Source organism: Danio aesculapii, chromosome 7, assembly GCF_903798145.1.
Source record: "Danio aesculapii chromosome 7, fDanAes4.1, whole genome shotgun sequence".
NCBI lineage: Eukaryota > Metazoa > Chordata > Actinopteri > Cypriniformes > Danionidae > Danio > Danio aesculapii.
The window spans coordinates 6,807,300-6,829,561 of record NC_079441.1 but is presented as its reverse complement, the minus strand read 5'-3'; the positions used below and the strand labels follow the sequence as shown (position 1 = coordinate 6,829,561).

The 22,262-nt window shown below is 38.3% G+C and overlaps 1 protein-coding gene across 1 annotated transcript in view; it reads left to right on the top strand.

Annotated features, from left to right (window-relative positions):
- Positions 1-22,262, top strand: part of LOC130232702 (adipose secreted signaling protein) — a 63,081-nt gene that overhangs the window by 34,058 nt on the left and 6,761 nt on the right. Inside the window, exons 3-4 of the mRNA XM_056462678.1 lie at positions 6,663-6,799; positions 18,636-18,774. Of these exons, the coding sequence (XP_056318653.1) occupies positions 6,663-6,799; positions 18,636-18,774 (276 nt within the window). The remainder of the gene's footprint in view (positions 1-6,662; positions 6,800-18,635; positions 18,775-22,262) is intronic.

Genomic DNA, 22,262 nt, shown 5'->3' with positions numbered 1-22,262 from the left:
GGGACTAAGCCGAAGGAGAATGAATTAGCAGTAACTTTCACGATAATGTTTTTTATAAAGGTAGTTATTCCAGAAAATGTACAGAAGTGCATTATAAAAAAGCTTGAATATTTAGGAAAAGAAAAGGACTTGATCTTATTCGACTGTGTTTAAATTTAATTTAGAAATACAGTAGACAGAATATGACTTTAGATGAACAGATGTCCAATATATTTCAAGTTATGGGAAATTAAAAGTTTAATTTGAAAATATGAATATGTAACATGATATATATATATATATATATATAAAAAGTTGAAGTCAGAATTATTAGCAAACCTGAATTATTTTCCAATTTCCTGAATTATATTGTCCAATTTTGGTGAGCATGTGTGAATTGTAGCCTCGGTTTCCTGTTCTTAGCTGACAGGAGTGGCACCTGGTGTGGTTTTCTGCTGCTGTAGCCCATCTGCCTCAAGGTTGGATGTGTTGTGTGTTCAGAGATGCTCTTCTGCAGACCTCGGTTGTAACGAGTGCTTATTTGAGTTACTGTTGCCTTTCTATCAGCTTGAACCAGTCTGGCCATTCTCCTCTGACCTCTGGCATCAACGAGGCATTTGCGCTCACAGAACTGCCGCTCACTGGATATTTTCACTTTTTCAGATCATTCTCTGTAAACCCTAGAGATGGTTGTGCGTAAAAATCCCAGTAGATCAGCAGTTTCTGAAATACTCAGAACAACCCGTCTGGCACCAACAACCATGCCACGTTTAAAGTCACTTAAATCACCTTTCTTCCCCATTCTGATGCTCGGTTTGAACTGCAGCAGGTCGTCTTGACCATGTCTACATGCCTAAATGCATCGAGTTGCTGCCCTGTGATTGGCTGATTAGAAATTTGCGTAAACAAACAGTTGGACTGGTGTACCTAAAAAAAGTGGCCGGTGAGTGTATATTGATGGTTTGTTCTGTAGACTATCGAAAAAAATAATAATTAAGGAAGCTAATAATACTAACCTTAAAATGGTTTAAAAAGCTTTTTTCTAGCCAAAATAAGACTTTCTCCAGAAGAAAAAGTATTACAGGAAATACTGTGAAAAAAATCTTTGCTCTGTTAAACATGATTTGAAATATGGAAATTTTTGAAAGAGAAAACAGTTCACAGGAGGATTAACTCAGCTCTATATACAGTCATACCACCCAGCCATAGCAGAAACATTTAAAAAGCTTAAATTAAACACCCAAGTCTAGTGAACATGAAACCAGTCAAAAATACTGTGGGAAAGAAGGACTGGGACAAACTTGGCAAATGTAAATAAAATCCATCTTATGAGTGTTGTTGGGTCCAAAACATACTCTCTGTTTGCCAACTGCATACTTGTGTCATAATGTTATTTCCTGCTGTCATTTTCGATTTCTTTTATTCCAAAGTTAAATTAAAAAACATTGAGGCACTAAAGTTCTTGTGCATGGCAAAAAATGATTGGAGCATGTTTAAGAGAAAATAGTAGCTCAGTCTTTGCCTGGGATTCAGATCGGCAGTGCACCAGCACCTGATTTAGTAACACCACACATTAATTATTAACAATAATATTACACATTTGACAGCATAGCAGTATCTTGAGCTTGCAGATCAAGCAGATCTTCTGTAAAAATGGGAACAACCTAATTTTTTGGAACATTTGTTGTGCTTTTATCACACTCCGTTTCATTCATTCATTTTTCTTTGGCTTAGTCCCTTATTTATCAAGGGTCACCACAGTGGAATGAACCCCTAACTATTCCAGCATATGTTTTACACAGCGGATGCCCTTCCAGCCACAACACAGTACTGGGAAACACCCATACACTCTCATTCACACACTCACTCATTCACTACGGCCAATTTAGTCTATTCAATTCACCTCTAGCACATGTGTTTGGAAACCGGAGCACCCGGAGGAAACCCACGCCAACACTGGGAGAACATGCAAACTTCACACAGAAATACCAGCTGGGACTCGAACCAGCAACCTTCTTGCTGTGAGGGGACAGTGCTAACCACTGAGCCACCATGCCCTATATACAGTGGCTTGCAAAAGTATTCAAACCCTTTGAACTTTTCCACATTTTCTCACATTATGACCCTAAATATGTTTTACTGGAATGCCATGTGAAAGACCAACACAAAGTGGCAATTAAATGTGAAGTAGAAAGATATTATACATGAGTTCAATTTATTTCTACAAACAAAAAACTGAAAAGTGCAGTGTGCAAAAGTATTCAGCCCCCCTGAGTCAATACTTTGTGGAACTCCCTTTTGCTGCAATTACAGCTGCAAATCTTTTGGGGTATGTCTCTACCAGCTTTGCACATCTAGAGACTGAAATCTTTGCCCATTCTTCCTTGCAAAACATTTCAAGCTGAGCCAGATTAGATGGAGAGTGTTTGTGAACGGCAGTTTTCAGATCTTGCCACAGATTCTCGATTGGATTTAGGTCTGGACTTTGTCTGGGCCATTCCAACACATGAATGTTTCATTTTAAACCGTTCCATTGTAGCCTTGGCTTTATGTTTAGGGTCGTTGTCCTGTTGGAAGGTCAGGGTTCTTGCACCATTTTAAAAGTAAAGTTTAATGCTTTTTAAGACCTTTTCAAGACCTCAACAAATATAATTTAAGACCACAAAATTTCATAATTTCTTTGGAATAGGCTACTCCAATTAATGTCCTCGTTAGATTTAAATGAATTGTGCCTCGTCACAGTATGGCTAACACACAGTACCTGCCTTTTGGGTGTCTGGGGTGAAATAAAACTGTTATAGCTGACTGTGAGGTGGCGTCTGAACCAGGGCTGTAATCGGGACATAAAAGTTAGGCCCGATAGGACCCGAGCCCGACAAGTACATATTGATTGGCAGATTTTAAAAAGCCCGAACTCGTGTATAGCCTGACAGCAATGCTGACTGTTTCCAGCCTAAAAGTCGTCAAAAAAACGCTGAAAACCATTGTCGTGTCGAGGAGGGAGATCAAAAGCATTTCTACTCTCTTCTAAGCATATGTATGCGAAGAACAGGGGCTATGGCATATCTTTGGGAGATCAAAACAGGTGTATGAGGGCAGACCGAGGCTGGCGGGCACGCCGTTGCAAAACCGTGCTCAAATTTTCACTACCCGCCTATGTCATTTTTTTACACGCAAAAATTCATTCAAAACCGCCCAACCTGGCAACACTGACCGACGTAAGCGTCTGTAGCCGACCTAACGTTACCGTAATAAGCTAATAAATCACAGAGACTGTCATTTCTCTTCAGTTTCACACATACTAAATTGATCAACTATTAGATGATTCACTGTTCTTCCCTATCATCATTAAGGACACCGGCTAAACATTTAATACCTAACAGCCACTTTACGGTCAATTTAAGACAATTTAAGACCTTAATATTCCGGATTTTAATTTAAGACTTTTTAAGGACCCGTGGGAACCCTGAAGGTGATTCTTTGCCCCAGTCTTGAGATTTTTGCAGACTCCAACAGGTTTTCTTCCAAGATTGCCCTTTATTTGGCTCCTTCCATCTTCCCGTCAACTCTGACCAGCTTCCCTGTCCCTGCTAAAGAGAAGCAGCCTCAGCATGATGCTTACACCACCATGTTTGACAGTGGGTATGGTGTGTTCAGAGTGATGTGCAGTGTTAGGTTTCCGCCATACACACCGTTTTGCATTTAGGCCAAAAAGTTCATTTTTGGTCTCATCTGACCAGAGCATCTTCTTCCACACCTTTGCTGGGTCACTCACGCGGCTTCTGGCAAACAGCAAATGGGACTTCTTGAGATTTACTTCTAACAATGGCTTTCTTCTTGCTACTCATATAGCCCAGATTTGTGCAGTGCACGATTGACAGTTGTCTTATGGACCAATTGCTCCACCTGAGCTGTAGATCTCTGCAGTTCATCCAGAGTCACCATGGTCTGCATCTCCTTGTTCGGCCTGTATGTTTAGGTGAATGACCATGTCTCAGTAGGTTTGCAGTTGTGCCATTCTCTTTCCATTTGTGGATGATGGACTGAACAATCTTTTCATAGCCTAACCCTGCTTTAAATTTCTCCCCAAATTTCTCCCTGACCTGTCTGGTGTGTTCTTTGGACTTCATGATGCTGTTTCCTTCCTAAAATTCTCTTAACAAACCACAGAGGCAGTCACAGAACAGCTGTATTTCTACTGAGATTAAATTACACACAAGTGGACTCCATTTGGTCATTAGGTCAACATTCGATCAGTCAGCAATCAACAGGCAACTTCTGAAGGCAATTGGATGCACTCTTTAGTTTTTTTATTTGTAAATAAAATTGAACTCACGCATAAGTTTCTTTCTACTTCACAATTGTTTGCCACTTTGTGTTTGGGTATTTCACATAACATTAACTAAAAATGTATTTATCTTGTGGTCATAAAGTGAGAAAATGTGGAAAATTTCAAGGGGGATGAATACTTTTGCAAGCCACTGTTAAGTGCATCTATATATTTTGTTGATTAATTGAAATATATTTGTTTTTAAGTGTATGATTATTTAGTTTAAAAGAAGTAACTCAAAAATATTTAATATAAACTAGGCTTACTGTACTTAACTAAGATGCATACACTTGTTTTGTTTCAGCTAATTGCCAAGACTTCTTTTATTTTTCTTTCATTTAACTTTTCATTTAAATACAGTTTTTAAAAATGATTTACATTAATTCACCATTAAACTAATGTTCATTGTTCATCTTTTTGTTAGAAATACAAGTTTGATTTTGTATTAACTCTCCATTTCATTGAAAAAAAGAATGAAATCAAAAGATGATCCAATAGATCTGAATTGATTCCCAACACCACTTAGGGCTCTATTTTAACGATCTAAGCACAAAGTCTGAAGCGCATGGCGCAAAAGCATTAAGAGCGTATCTGAATCCACTTTTGCTATTTTAAGGATGGAAAAATAAGCTTTGCGCCATGGTGCATGGTCTAACAGGGTTGTGCTTATTCTTTTAATGAGTTATGGGCGTATTTTGAGCATAATGTGCATTAAACCAATCAGAATCTCATCTCTCATTCCATTTAAAAGTCAGTTGCGTTGCGCCAGGGCACGTTTGCTGTTAACATGGCAGATTTTGTAAGTGGAAAAACTGAAGGCTTCACTAGCGAGAAAACAGTTAAACAGAGAATCTGCAGCGCGAGGATAAAGAATGAGCCTCCTCCATTCAGCCTCTTTACTTTACTTTTACTCTTTACTCCTTTACTTTCATGGATCAGGAAACAGTGGAAACTCACTCCACTATAGACATCCATTAGTCTACATATTTAATTTAGTTTGTTAAGCGCAAAGATTTGTTTCAAAACTATTTCTAAATTCAGTTCTAATTTCCAGCAAATATACAATAATAATGACGTGTGGTCGAAAAACTAAGTTATATCCAAACACACGTCCTGTTCTTATGCCCCATACAGTGATGATGCGTCTCCAAAAAATGACAGGTGGACAAATCTAAACTTGTGTTTATTAAAACAAATATAATATAGACCAGAACACCGATGAGTCCACATAGCAGCGCAAATGGATTTGCTATTTAAACAACGTGGCACAAAACGTGAATAATTACAGTTGCGCTGGTCTTAAAATATCAACAAATCGAGCCAAACATGTCTTGTGCCTTATTGCGCCGGGTGTATGATAGGGCCCTTAGTGTGACTAGTAAAAACATGGTAAATGTTAGCGATGTGATGACTGAATCACCTTTTAGATAGATGTAGTTTTTTTTTTAAGTACAGCAATGTTTTATTTGATATTCAACTAGTTTAAATCAGACTTATTTTAAAGAGTATTCTGCAAAAATAAATAAATAAACAAATAAATAAATGGATGAAAAAAACATCAGTTTAAAGTGGTAGTTCAAAAAATGAAAATTGCCATCATTTACTCACCCTTTACTTCGTTAAACAAAAAAGTAGATATTTTAAAGAATGCTGGAAACCTGTAGCCATTGACCTCCATAGTATTTGTTTTTCTGACTATGGAAGGTAATGGTTACAGGTTTTCAGCTTTCTTCAAAATATCTTCTTTTGTGTTCAATAGAAAAAAGAAACTCAAAAACGTTAGAAACCACCTGAAAGAGAGTAAATGATGAGTAAATCTTCATATTTTTCCTTGGCATCACTCTGACTTTTAGCTCCTTCCACAGATTCTCAATTGGGTATAAGTCAGGACTCTGGCTAGGCCACTGCAGAAGGTTAATATTTTTGTCTGCTAAGCATTTCTTCACTATTTTTGCTGTGTGTTTTGGGTCGTTATTGTGCTGAAATGTCCACTGGTTTCTCTGCAGACTGATGTTGTTGTTGAGAATTTTGATGTATTGCTCCTTTTTATATGGGGCACTGATTTTTTTTATTTTTATTTATTTATTTATTTATTTTTAACTATGCCTTTAAATCCCAAATCAGTATGAATAAAGGTAATGACTGCAGAAATGAAAAGCGCCAGACTGAAGGTCTTTGAGGGTTTTCAGGTGTCAGATTGGGAAAATTTGATTTGAATAATTATTGCAAGGTTAAAAGCTAAATATGTTCACAGTCTGTATCCGCGTGTGTGTGTCCGTGTGTGTGTGTCCGCGTGTGTGTGTGTGTGGGATTTAGCGCAGCTGTAAGTCTCTGCTTTTTGTTTTCCCCGCAGTGTCTTCAAAGACGGGCGGTGTTCGCTTCGCCGAGGAACCTGCATCCGCCGCTCACTCGCATGTGCACTTTGACGAAAAACTGCATGACTCCGTTGTCATGGTGATACCAGAGTCCAATGGCAACTTCCTGGTTAAGGTCAGAGCGAATTATAGCCACCTTTTTTTTGCATGTGCTAATTATACAAGCAGCTGTTTGTGCTCAGAGGATTAAGTGCTAGAGTAGGGATGGGGGAGTGTTTATTTATTTTATTATATATTTATAGAGAGAAGAGTTTCTACAGGTGGTTTGTCAAGCCCACTCACCTGTGTGCAGCACTCTTCATAAATGCACAATGTATTTTTTTGTGTATTTATTTAAGAGATCTGGAGTGATTATAAGAAAGTGTAATTGTTGCAAAACACTTGAACCACGTTGAACCACATTTTAAAAGCAGTGTAAAGTTTCCACAAATTCACAAAAAAATCCGCTAGAGGGCACTATGTATTATTTTTGACCATCTTAAATGCATTACTGGGGCTGTTTTTCTCATACAATCTTGTCATTTTTTTTGAAAATCCCCCAGAGGGTGCTGTTTACATTTAGATGGCATTATAATATAATATATAAAGATGAATAATATAACGATAAAGATGTCGAGAAAATATATTGTTGGGATCACTTTCAGAACAATAAAACTAACCCAAGCTCATTGGCATTGTGTGCCCAGGGATACGTTTTCGAGAACGATGAAATATGTACCCTAGGCTACATCTTTTTGCAGTTTTTGTTTTCACAAATTGACTAAAAATCCACTAGAGAGCGCTGTGTGCATATTTGACCATCTCAAATATGTTACTGGGGCACGTTCTCTCATAAAGGCGCTGTTTACATTTAGATTGCAATATCGATATCGATATAGACATTTGTTGTAAATCATTCTGAATGTAAAGCTACACTGGAGTTCAGACCACAGCTATAACGATAAAATTGTTGAGAAACTATATTGTTGGGATCGCTTTCAGAATGCTATTTTTTCAGTTTATAAACAATAAAACCAACCCAGGGTCATTGGCATTGTGTGCCCAGAGATACGTTTTCGAGAACGGTGAAATATGTACGCTGGGCTACGTTGTCTTGCAGTTTTTGTTTTCACAAATTCACAAAAAATTCACTAGAGGGCGCTGTGTACCTTTTTGACCATCTTAAATGCGTTACTGGGGCATGTTTTTCATGAGCTTTGTCGTTTCCCATATATACACCAGAGGGAGCTGTATATGTTTAGATAGCAATATAGATAGCAGTATAGACATTTGTTGTAAATCATTCTGAATGTGAAACTACTCTGGAGATCAGACCACTATAAGAATAAAGATGTCGAGAAACGATATTGTTGGGCTCACTTTCAGAATTATTTTTTTCCAGCTTATAAACAAAAACACAACCCAGGCTCATTGGAATTATGTGCCCAGGAATACATTTTGGAGAACCGACAAATAAGTACCCTGGGCTATGTCTTCTTGCAGTTTTTGTTTTCACAAATTGACTAAAAATCCACTAGGGGCGCCATGTACATTTTAGACCATCTCAAATACGTTACTGGAGAACGTTTTCTTATACGTTTTGTCATTTTTCGTAAATCCACCAGAGGGTGCTCTATACATTTAGCTAGCAATATAGACATTTGTTGTAAATCATTCTGAATGCAAAACTGCACCGGAGTTCAGACCACAGTTATAACGATAAAATAGTTGAGAAATTATATTGTTGGGATCACTTTCAGAATGATTTTTTTCAGCTTATAAACATTAAAACCAACCCAGGCTCATTGGCATTATGTGCCCAGGGATACGTTTTTAAAAATGGAGAAATAAGTACCCTGGGCTACGTCTTTTTGCAGTTTTTGCTTTCACAAATTCAATAAAAATCCACTAGAGGGCGCTGTGTACATATTTGACCATCTTAAATGCATTACTGGGCCATGTTTTTTCCAATTTTTTGTCATTTTTCGCAAATAAACCAGAGGGTGCTGTGTACATTTCTGCATATTTTAACGTCCTTCTTGCGCGCTTCACCCATGAACAGAATATATTCTTATGTGTTAAACAGAAGAATGAAACTCAAAGTCTGAAACAGGTAAACAGTGATTAAATGAATTAATGGATCATAATTGTCATTTTTGGTGAACTATCCCTTTAACTGATTCTTAACAATTTAGGCAAGCCAAGTTTAATTATATAGCACATTTCATATGCAGTGTTAATTCAAAGTGCTTTACGTTAACAATAAAAGGAACGAGTATAAAAACTGAAAACAAGCAGTCAAAATTATTTAAAATATATAAAAAAATGTGTTTAAACGGGTTTTAAAATACTGAAAAATACTCCTGTAATTCACGTAAAGCATCATGAGGTGTCGGGAAAATGTGGATAGCTTCATTTGATTTGTCTGAAATACGAGTTCGTACTACAGGAGGAACATTGAGTTCATTTCTCCACTCCGCTGCTTTCCCTTCTGTCACGGTGCTCATTTTCCCTCATTATTATGTGAAATAACAGCGACAGAACTGGTGCCAGGAGCCTCTCCAGCTGTTTCTGGTGGTTTGAAGAGGGAAAACAGGATCAGGAAATGACAAGACAGATCTGAAGAACATGTGAGCAGCGCAGGTCAGCATGTCAGAGCATGTGCGCAAGGACACGGCTGCTTTTAAAATCATCATGAGGCTGAAGCTCAGTTAGACTTTTGTTTTTGTCTAGTTGTGATGTTCAGCTGAGGCTTGAAAAATGTGAATAAATATGGGCGGGGCTTGGTTTTATCAATGACTATACAATACACAAGACGTGTCACTCGTATAGTTTTGAATAGGAAAAAGTTTAACTGTCAACATGGCGAGTGAAGCCCCGCCTTCTAGTACAGGAGCCAATCATAGTCTGATATTGACTAAGGATTCTCCGGGGAAGGGGCTTGGATGAGCTTCTGCAGATTTTATGCGATTCGAATGTTTAGAGTCGAAACTAAAGAGATGGTTGTTTAATTTTATTGGTGATTTCTAATAGAAATGTAATCGTAAGCTTGGTGATTAATTTTAGGGAATTTGATGTTTCCCCATACAGACAGAATGCCTGAGCATACTGACTGAGTGGCATTTCAAAAATGGTCACAGAGTGAAATGACTTGCCTTAAAGGGACTTTGGCTTTATCCAGCCTGATCCTAGAGGAAACATATCTATTTTACATTGTGTCAGTTTAGTGGCTAATTCGTACGAATCTGTACAATTTTATTAATAAATAAATAGACCATTTTAAGTGATCTTTCATTAATATAGATCTATTTATGTTGATTAAAAATATTGTATATTAAGCAATCTAGTGTTTTCTTTTATTACACACACACACATATATACACTCACCGGCCACTTTATTAGGTACACCTGTCCAAATGCTCATTAACGCAAATTTCTAAACAGCCAAACAGCCAATAACATGGCGGCAACTCAATGTGTTTAAGCATGTAGACATGGGCTGTTTCTGAATATGTGTTCTTGCGGTCTTGCGTCCTCGTGTTCTTGTGTAACGTCATCATCAACTGCCAAAGTTCAGTTCCAAAACTCAAGACCGCAAGAACGGACGCGTGAAACTTCCCGGATGTGTTCTTGATATTTAAGAACGCACTGATGCAGATTTTTTGCTCTAGAAGTCCCAGAAGTCATTGTGACTGGAGGTGGGAAGCGCAGCATTTTATATAGGTTGATTATTAAAGTTCAGAGATGTAACCTATTTATCTCAGGAGTTTCCCTAAATGAAAAGGTGAATATAAACATCACCATGGACATCTTAATAAATGCATAAACACATTAAGGGTGTTTATTTGCTAAAATTCTATTTATTTATTTATTATTTAAATCTGTTTTATTTATATTGTGTAACATATATGTGTAAGGACTTTATGCAAAGTATATATCTATATTGAAAAGGGGAAAAACAATAAATTGTTGTATGAATGCTGTAATGTTTAAATAATTTTCCATTTAAAACGCGTGAAGGTCATGTGACCATCAGGAAGAACGCAGCATCTCATTTCTCACCGGACGCTTTCGCTGTTGTCGCGGTCTCCTAAGTTCATTCTTCTGAGGACACCTGGCAAGGCCGGTCTCCACAAGAATGCAAGTCCATTCTCTGTGTTCTTGGAATTGCAAAACAGCCATGGTCAAGACGACCTGCTGCAGTTCAAACCGAGCATCAGAATGAGGAAGAAAGGTGATTTATGTGAATTTAAATGTGGCATGGTTGTTGGTGCCAGACAAGCTGCTCTGAGTATTTCAGAAACTGCTGATCTACTGGGATTTTCACGTACAACTATCTCTAGGGTTTACAGAGAATGATCCGAAAAAGAGAAAATATTCAGTGAGCGGCAGTTCTGTGGGCACAAATGCCTTGTTGATGCCAGAGGTCAGAGGAGAATGGCCAGACTGGTTTCAGCTGATAGAAAGGCAACAGTAACTCAAATAACCACTCGTTACAACCGAGGTCTGAAGAAGAGCATCTCTGAACACACAACATGTCCAGCCTTGAGGCAGATGGGCTACAGCAGCAGAAGACCACACCTGGCTGTCAGCTAAGAACAGGAAACTGAGGCTACAGTTTCTTGAACAGGACAATGAGTTCATTGTACTCAAATGGCCTCCACAGTCACCAGATCGTAATTCAATAGAGCACCTTTGGGATGTGGTGGAACGGGAGATTCGCATCATGGATGTGCAGACAAATCTGGAGCAACTGCGGGATGCTATCATGTCAATATGGAGCAAAATCTCTGAGGAATATTTCCAGTAGCTTAGTACAAAGGATTAAGGCAGTTCTGCAGGCAAAGGGTGAACTAGTACGGTGTACCTAATAAAGTGGCCAGTGTGTGTATGTGTGTGTGTGTGTGTGTGTGTGTGTGTGTGTGTGTGTGTGTGTGTGTGTATATATATATATATATATATATATATATATATATATATATATATATATGATTTATTTTTTTAATTGTTACATTAACATTGCTGTCGTGACTAAGTGCTTATTTTTTGTCTTATTGTTTTTAAAGGACATGTGTATTATGAAATGAAACAGGACGATTTTGATGTCGTGTTGACTCTTAACATGTTTTTAATGGCGTAGCTTTGACACAAGCTATTTGTTGTTATTGTGAGAGCAGTGACTTTCTGAACATATTTGATCTCACAGAGAGTCAGTGTTTGTGTTCCTCCTACTCGCAAATATCTACAAGACAAGATACACAAACATTACATTCAGCCCACAGCGGGTGTCATTTTCTGAGCCGTATTCATCACAGATGTCTCTCTCTCTTTCTCTCTCTCTCTCTCTCTCTCTCTCTCTCTCTTGTCCACCAATAATGTAGAAGAATTCAGAAACATTTGGTATCTTTGATTGTAGAAAATTTTTTGTTAAAAGAAATATGTCGTTTCTTTGGGGGTTCTATTATATACAGACAAGCCTGAAATTATTCATTCTGACTTAATGTAACTTATTCAGCCAGCAAGTTTTTGTGTGTGTGTGCGCGCGTGTGTGTTTTAAGTGGAAATGACACAGGCTTCTCCCAAATAATAATAAGACGATGTACATGAGGCATCATTATGGGGAAAAATATTTATATTTCTCAGCTTTTATTTACATTTGAACAAAACGTGGCATGTGCAAAATGATTAGTGTTCTCAATAATCAATACTAAAGCCTTTATTGGCCATTACAGCAGTCAAATGCTTCCTATAATTCGCCGACCAGCTTTTTGCATGTCTTCACTGGTATTTTGGCCCAATCATCTTTAGCGATGAGCTCCAACTCTTTCAGGTTGGAGGGTCTCCTTGCCATCACCCTGATCTTTAGCTCCCTCTACATATTCTCAATTGGGTTTAAGTCAGGACTCTGGCTGGGTCACTGCAGAACGTTTATATTTTTTTCTGCTAAGCATTTCTTCACCATATTTGCTGTGTGTTTTGGGTCGTTATTGTGCTGAAATGTCCACTGGTGCAATTTTCTCTGCAGACAGCCTGATGTTGTTGTTGAGAATTTTGATGTAATGCTCCTTTTTTACGGTACTGTTTACTGTGATTAGGTTCCGTAGTCCACCATCTGCAAAACACCCCCAAAACATTAGTTTCCCACCACCATGTTTAACAGTAAGGATGGTGTTATAGGCTTTTCTTTTTATGCCAAAGTGGCCAAACAGTTAACTTTTTATTCCATCTGACCATAAAGCATAAGACCAGAAGCCTTCTTTGTCCAGATGAGCATTTGCATAGGCCCATCAAGCTTTTGTGTGCCTCCTCTTGAGAAGTGGCATCCTCCTTGGTCTGCCTCAGTGAAACCCAGCCATGTGCAGTGTCCGTTAGACTGTCTACCTTGAGATTCTGTCACCAGCAGATGCCCCAGTTCTTCAGCATGGCCTTGGTGGGGATATTTGAATTCTTTTTTTTTTTATCTCTCTCAGTATCCTCATGGCCAGCACAGGTGTCCCTTTCGGCTTCCGACCATGTCCGCTGAATATCTTGAATTTTTTAATAACCCTTTGCACTGTAGCCACTGGAACTTTAAAACATTTAGATATGTAGCTACTTATAGCCTTTTGAGCAGCCACAATGTGCAGCTGCAGGTTTTCAATGAGCTCCTTTGTCTTAGCCATGACTGTCCACAAACCAACTGCAGAGAGTTTTACCTGTTGAGTTGATTAAAACAGCTCCTCCCAATGAATCAGAGTAATTGGGATGCTTTAGAACAGCTTGGACTATCTGGAATGGTATTGAACTTTGGATGTTTCCCAACCCATAGTTTTGCAGCATTCCTAAACGTTAGGAATATTTTTGGGCATGCCCCTTTTAGTTTAAAGGTAAATAAAAGCTGAGAAATGTTTTTTTCACAGTGATGCCTCTTGTTTATTGATGCTTTCATGTTGGATTCATGCTTCTGGACACCAAATCCTGACCCTACTATCCGAATGTCGCAATTTTTATGAGCCTGTGTGAATTGTAGCCTCAGTTTCCTGTTCTTAGCTGACAGGAGTGGCACCCGGTGTGGTCTTCTGCTGCTGTAGCCCATCTGCCTCAAGGTTGGACGTATTGTGCATTCAGAGATGCTCCTCTGCAGACCTCGGTTGTAACGAGTGGTTATTTGAGTTACTGTTGCCTTTATATCAGCTGGAACCAGTCTGGCCATTCTCCTCTGACCTCTGGCATCAACAAGGCATTTGCGCCCACAGAACTGCCGCTCACTGAATATCTTCTCTTTTTTTAGACTATTCTCTGTAAAATCTAGAGATAGCTGTGCATGAAAATCCCAGTAGATCTGCAGTTTCTGAAATACTCAGAGCAGCCTGTCTGGCACCAACAACCATGCCACGTTCAAAGTGACTTAAATCAGTTTCTTCCCCATTCTGTTGCTCGGTTTGAGCTGCAGCAGATCGTCTTGACCATGTCTACTTGCCTAAATGCATTGAGTTGCTGCCATGTGATTGGCTGATTCGTAATCTGCGTTAATTATCAGTCGGACAGGTGTACCTAATAAAGTGGCCGGTGAGTGTAGTTTTTTTTTTGTATTCATTATGTTTGCAGTTTGGAAATGTAGAAAATACCTCTGTTTGACAATGATTTGAATGTTGTCTTGAAGCAATAAAGAGGTTTTGTTCAATTCTCTGTTCAGTTTGCTTCAATGGCATGACATTTATTTACAGTTGTGCCAATGCATACTAAAATAAACAATAAACATCATAAGAAAGGAACATAAGCAGATAATACATCTAATATTAATGATCATAATTACAATTATAAACCATATATATTATTTAAAATAAATCAAATGGATTTAGTGGATTTCTCTCGGAGTGGATGGTGTACATATTTTGTGATTAGTCGTTTAAATGAAAGAACTAGTCATTTAATGTTTAAAATGGAGGGGAAAATAGTTCTGTCATGGAGTATTTGAGTCAGAATGACGAAAGTGTTTCTGATCCTTTATTTGATTCCTGTCACAGTGTTTACATATTCTTTGTTCAAAAGCCCTGCACTTTCTTTATTCCTAAATGATGATCACTGAGGCGATATTTTGAAAGAGTTAGATTTTCTTGTAATTGTTGTATAAATGGATCATTTGCCAGTTTTTGTGTTTCTGATTAAGGTTGAATAACATTGAAGTTTGATTTGGAGGTCAAATTTTATTTGTATTTTTATTATAATCCATTTTTTTGTATATAAATGGAGGCAGCGGAGCAGTATATAACCAGCTGGACTTCTGGACCGGCTCTCATCTGTTTGATTATTCTGTATTTATTATGAGACTCTGCACTGATAAGACATTATTGGATTCTGTCATCCGTCACGGAGACACAGATGCAGTCTGATAGTTTCCTGGCATCACTTCTGTCACCGGCTTGTCCACTTTGTCAGCTCTCCTTATTGCTTTTGGCGGTCAAAATATCAAAAATGTTACATTTCACAGACAGATGAATAATTAATCTGACTAATGTTTTGGAGATACATCAGTGGATCATAATAGATTTATATTAATAGATTTTTATAGTCTTCTCCTCATTAAATGTAGAATTTATTATTATTATTTTAACATCAGTATCTTTACAGTAACACTTCACAGTAAGATCCTGAATGTTTGTATTCAGTATGATGATTAAAGCCACTTTTAAATGGATGACCACTAATCAAAACAGGTGAAACAATTTAGTTTTATTTATATATTTAGTAAATGCAGCAATGTTGTGCTTGTTAATAATTTTGCATGAATGTAAAAGTCTGTATTTCAATGTGTAAAAACTGCAAACAAAATAAAATAAAAACATTGTGACAAAATAAAAGATCCCGATAGTTGATGCATTTTCCAATAGCAATATATTTTCACATTTGTTAATGGGAGTTATTCAAGAGTTCCCACTTAGATATGCTTGGCGTATAAAGCTGGTTTGGCATGCTGTCCCGGGAGAGAACCCTGTGCTCGGAGATATTTGAGCCCAGGGCTCCCGCCCGGTCGATAAGCATACCAGAAGATCCGAGATCAGGTAGGTCTCGAGAGCTCCCCCTTTTTAGAAAAGGGAGGAAAAGGAGGAGATGGGGTGGAAGGGGGGATTCTTCCAAACGAAGATAAAACATTAGGGAGAAAATGATCCATTTATAGTAAACTAGGATCACTCTGATTGGATTATTACTGATTACAGATGAGTGGCCAGACGTGCTCAATCATATCACGTGCTCCTCTCGAAATTGGTTTATGAAACTTCACGTAAAAATGCCAATGATCATTGTTCTGCTGATGCTTTTGATAAATGTTTTAAATTGATGTCATGTTTAATGGCACAAGGACATTTTCACAGTATTAGATTTCTTTCTTCTAGAAAAGTCCTATTTCTTTTATTTTGGCTGGCCTTTTTATTTATTCATTTTTTATAATTTAAGGTCAATATTAGCATACCTGTCAACATTGGGGTGTGAAAATAAGGGATACCACCCAAATAATATTATATTAAAATAACTAAATATGTTCATCTGGAGCTGTTTCATCGTAAATTCCTTACTTTTCTTTAATCCCGCCCCGTACGCTTCACTTTGGTTTCTTTTCTGCTCACTGCGCGTGAATAAATAACCACCAACAACCAATGAGAGTGATCGTAAACGCAAGAAAGATGATTGGTTGAAAATATTGTTCAGGACCAAGAGTTAAACATGACTTTTGCTTTAACTAGTGCATGACTACTGTCATGCGCGCGCACACACACAATCCACACAGCCTTCGCTGCACTCTTTCTCTCTCTCTCTCTCTCTCTCACACACACACACACACACACACACACACACACGTCCAGGTATTCACTGCGCACAAGTTAATACCGAATCAATTAAAATAAATCCCGGAAAGCAAAACACGAATATCTGACATTTCCTGGAACAGGATCCGACAAGACCCGGCTCAAATTAAGCACTGATTTATATACATTTATCTACATATAATAGAATAAATAAATGTGTATTTACGCTGGGCAGCAGCTTAAAACATTTTTTTGAAGTGTTGTGAATGAAGCACATTCGTGTGCCCAATAAAACGAGGCATTTAGCAGGCACAGAAGAAAACACTCCATGTCAACGCTGCTGTAACTTTCAATAGAGTGGGGGAACTATGACGTCACCTTGTAGGCTAATCGGCTGCTAGCATAAAACTGGTTCCCTCAATAAAATCCCGATAGGATTTTCCCATATGCTTTTCGAAGATTGCAAATAATAAGCTCTGTGTTCAAACACAGTTCATTACACTTACACGTTTTGTCCAGCTGGAAAATACTCACACGAAAATACAACTTTGAGCACTTTTGGATCTTAAATGCAAACGCAAGAACTGAAAAGCTAACATTAGGCTACAAACGAACTACAGTTCTTCGGGGCGCTCGCCTGTGACGTCAGAACCACCCTGCTACAGACAACTTTTCTAGCTTAATTTTTTAGAAATAATGTCCATGACAGAGTTAATCTCTCTGTTTATTATATTATAATCCACGCTATATATTATAAACAAATAAATACGCAAATACACATAGACCTACGTGCCTTTTGGATCGTTTATACGTGGGAAATACATCTGTTTTGCTTTACGGTTGTTGTAAACGTTTTAACTGTATGTATAAATGTGCCTACATAGTATTATCATAAGACACATTTAAATGAGTGTATCGCTCGCGTGCACACAGCCCGCTTACCGTAACAGACGACAGAAATGAGGTGTGAGTAGCAAGTCTATCAAATGCCTGCAAGTTCCATCATGGATACAGAGCAACATTCAGTATTTTTTTATGTCACGAAGTACCGCGAAAAGCAGCCCATACAGTCATATCTGCTATACATTAAGGAGGAGTGTAAATATTACAGTATAGACAGAGTTAAATGTGTTCAGATGAAGAAAAAAATGACGAAAAATCACTTGATTACGTTAAAATGACAGTAAATATGTAGGTGTTTTTACACATTTATTGACACGTTTGCATTACTGAGAGCAGGAAAGAGACCGGCTGCACTGGTAAGCAGTAGTCCCATATCTTTAATTAAAATAAATGATCAACAAATTAATCAGTCTTGACAGTCTTTACAAGTGAAGGCATTATCTGAACACAATATGATTTCCCAATTAGAAAAATACTACAAACTATAATATATTATTTATGAAAATACTTAAATAACAGAGACATCCAAATGCCCGACACAAGTGAGCTGCGCTCCAGACCAGTTCAGCTCGATGACGTATAATATCTCCGACAGCGCCTGTGGTCCCATTTGGCAACTTGATAGCAACCGTCTTATTAAAGAAGCGTAACTAATTTAATAAATCAAGAGTGTGATGTAACTGATGTGTTTTATGTCGTAGAATAAAACGTGAAAGTATATTGAAGTTTTGTTTGCCACAAACCTTATTAAATCGATTTAACTGAAATCCCATTGAAAAAAACCCATTGACTTTGAGACAAGGGAACCGGAACTGCTAAAATGCTAACTCGCTTTCAGGTTTTTGCATACAAATTGACGTCAAAGTTCCTCCACTCTATGGGAAATGTTTCTCTGCCTGCATCAAGGCCAGCCGATGTCCCGCCCCTGAGAGCCATATACCCCACCGTGATTGAGTTCATTCAGCGCCACAAACAAAACTGTAAAGTGCCATTCATATCAAACTCGCGCGCCGCACTAACAATAAACTTACAAATTAAGGTGGGGGCCACAAACTATCATCCCGCAGGCCGCAAGTTTGACACCCCTGGTTTACATGGTTGACTCTTAATCACAGTATTGTCTTAATCGTATAAAATCCGAGTATTGGTGTCAAGGTAAACATACTCAGTCATAACCACATTACTCTTTTCCATCTCCATTTTGTGCAGAAAAACGACATTATCCACGATACTGTGCATAAAAACTAACATTGATAACCACACTACTCTTCTCTCTGTTCTCAGGTGGGCTTTCTGAAAACGCAGCACCGATATGAGATCGTATTCACACTGCCTGAGGTCCCAGAGCTGGGGAAAGACGTGTGTCCCGCACCAATCCCCAATCCACACCTCCGGATCACCAATTTAATGGTGTCTTCAGACGGTACGAGCTCTCTGATCATTGATGATGAAGTGTGAAGTTAGTTTGGGGGTTTTGCTGTTGCTAGGATTGAATTTTGCCCCCCTATTCCTACTACAATACTGACTAGATATACTGTCTGATTTTAATTTGTATTTCAAAGCTGAAATATCTCGTCTTTGTTTAAATATGCAAATTTCATTCATTAATTTTCACTCAGCTTAGTCCTTTATTTATCAGGGGTAACCACTGTGGAATGAACCATCAACTATTCCAGCATATGTTTTATGCAGCGGATGCCATTCCAGCCACAACCCAGTACTGGAAAACACCCATACATTGTCATGTTCACACACACACTCATACACTACGGCCAATTTAGTTTACCCAATTCTTCTTTAACACATGTGTTTGGACTGTGGGGGAAACCGGAGCACCTGGAGGAAACCCACGCCAACTCAGGGAGAACATGCAAACTCCACAGAAAAACTGACCCAGCTGGGACTCGAACCAGCAAACTTCTCGCTGTGAGGCCACAGTGCTAACAACTGAGCCACCGTGACAACACTGAAATACATCACATCTGATCAGCTGGTCGCATACGGTCTATTTGCAGGAGTTCAAATATTTTAACAGGCCCGTAGCTCAAATCGGATCCGAATTTTCCATATACGGAGATGATCAGAACTCTCGGACTACTCTTTATTGTAAATGAATGACTTCCGGTCTGTCGTTTGTCATGTGCAGTGGAAAGGCAGCTTAATTATGTTAATCAGAATCAAGCATTCAGCAGCCCCTGTAGTATACAGTCAATAATGGAACGACGAATTCGGGAAATACAAAAAACTATAATTGTGATGATTGAACTTGCGACCTTAGTTGGCTAACGTTGGTTTGTGTAAATGCACCCCTGGGTAGTAGTACGAACTGTAATGCGGTCTAAACCTGCCGTACTAATTTATTTGTATGTTCAGGGGCGGACTGGCCAAAGGGAGCACTGGTACATTTCCCGGTGGCATGACGGTCGATCATAAATTTTGGCTTTCCCAACCTCCTAATTTACCAATCACAAACCCCTCTTCACTTACCGATCGCTTACCGATTCACTTACCCACCCACACCAAACACCCCAGCAAATAAACTGAGCTTCACAGTATACATCACAGTATACACCCTTAAGAATAAAACCATCTGGGAGTCATACAGGATACTCCAGTGAAAGGCCCTCAGAACCAGTTTCAACCAGTTGTTTCTAAGAGTTTATGTGAAGTGTACAAATAAACAAACGCTTTATGATCAGGACGGACAAAAGATTCTTTATCGCGCATGAATCACTGTGCATTTAGTGCTCTTGAATACGAAATTGAACGTTGAACGCTTGAGTGCTGTTCATCTGCTCACGACGTGTTTATAAAACACTCTTTGCCATTGAAATAAACATTTGAGTCTATTGGAGTGATCAATTAAGGCATTTATCAGCAGCTAAATAATGAAATAACGAGCATTTATGGGTTATTCAGTGGCTGGATGAGTAGCTTGTATTATTAAGAGAGACTATTGAAAGGTCAAGTGTGTGATTTTAATTTCAGTGTTTACATTTTTCATAATGCAGTTATGATCGTCAAGGTTGTCAACTTGTTACAGGATTCGAGGAAAAAAAAAACACTTGTATGTGATGGCATTCATTTTCTTTATGTGAAAGATTTTTTTGACAGTAGCTTAATAAATCTTTAAAGATGGGCCTGTGGCAAGATTTGAGGTTATTCATTTTTCTATGCTTTTATTCTACTCATCTGGTCACATTGTTTATACTTATAATTTATGTTTAATAAGGGAACTTGTGCAAAAAAACAACATTATCCACAACAAAAATTTCCATTGTAACTGCTCAGATGTTTATAAAAACACTCTGCTTTTGAAGTAAATATTTGAGAAAAATTATATTGCATGTAAAAATGGCATTACCCACTATATTATATACAAACAAAAAACACAATGTGGATAAAAACTCTATCCATTATATTGTACATAACAGCTACATTATCTATGATGTTGTGCAGAAAATATACATGTTTTAAAGAAAAACTCCATCATCCCTGATTATTACGAGAAAAACTACATTATCCACGATATTGCGACGAAAAACTCCATTATCCTCGATTATTGTCAAGAAAAACTCCACTGTCCTCGATTGCGAAGAAAAACTCCATTATCCACGATATTGCAAAGAAAAACTACATTATCCTCGATTATTGTGAAGAAAAACTACATTATCCTTGATTATTGTGAAGAAAAACTCCACTGTCCTTGATTATTGCGAAGAAAAACTCCATTATCCTTGATTATTGCGAAGAAAAACTCCATTATCCTCGATTATTGCGAAGAGAAACTCCCATTATCCTCTATTGGGAAGAGAAACTCCACTATCCTCGATATTGTGAAGAGAAACTCCATTATCCTCGATTATTGCGAGGAAAAACTCCACTATCCTTGATTACTGCGAAGAAAAACTCCCATTATCCTCTATTGCGAAGAGAAACTCCATTATCCCCGATTATTGCGAGGAAAAACTCCACTATCCCCGATTATTGCGAAGAGAAACTCCACTATCCCCGATTATTGCGAAGAGAAACTCCACTATCCCCGATTATTGCGAAGAGAAACTCCACTATCCCCGATTATTGCGAAGAGAAACTCCACTATCCCCGATTATTGCGAAGAGAAACTCCACTATCCCCGATTATTGCGAAGAGAAACTCCACTGTTCTCGATATTGCGAAGAAAAACTCCACTGTCCCCGATTATTGCGAAGAAAAACTCCACTGTTCTCGATATTGCGAAGAGAAACTCCACTATCCCCGATTATTGCGAAGAGAAACTCCACTATCCCCGATTATTGCGAAGAGAAACTCCACTATCCCCGATTATTGCGAAGAGAAACTCCACTATCCCCGATTATTGCGAAGAGAAACTTCACTATCCTCGATTATTGCGAAGAAAAACTCCACTGTCCCCGATTATTGCGAAGAAAAACTCCACTGTTCTCGATATTGCGAAGAAAAACTCAACTATCCCCGATTATTGCGAAGAAAAACTCCACTATCCCCGATTATTGCGAAGAGAAACTTCACTATCCTCGATTATTGCGAAGAAAAACTCCACTGTCCCCGATTATTGCGAAGAAAAACTCCACTGTCCCCGATTATTGCGAAGAAAAACTCCACTGTTCTCGATATTGCGAAGAAAAACTCAACTATCCCCGATTATTGCGAAGAAAAACTCCACTATCCCCGATTATTGCGAAGAAAAACTCCACTGTTCTCGATATTGTGAAGAAAAACTCCACTATCCCCGATTATTGCGAAGAAAAACTCCACTGTCCCCGATTATTGCGAAGAAAAACTCCACTGTTCTCGATATTGTGAAGAAAAACTCCACTGTCCTCGATATTGTGAAGAAAAACTCCACTGTCCTCGATATTGCGAAGAAAAACTCCACTGTTCTCGATATTG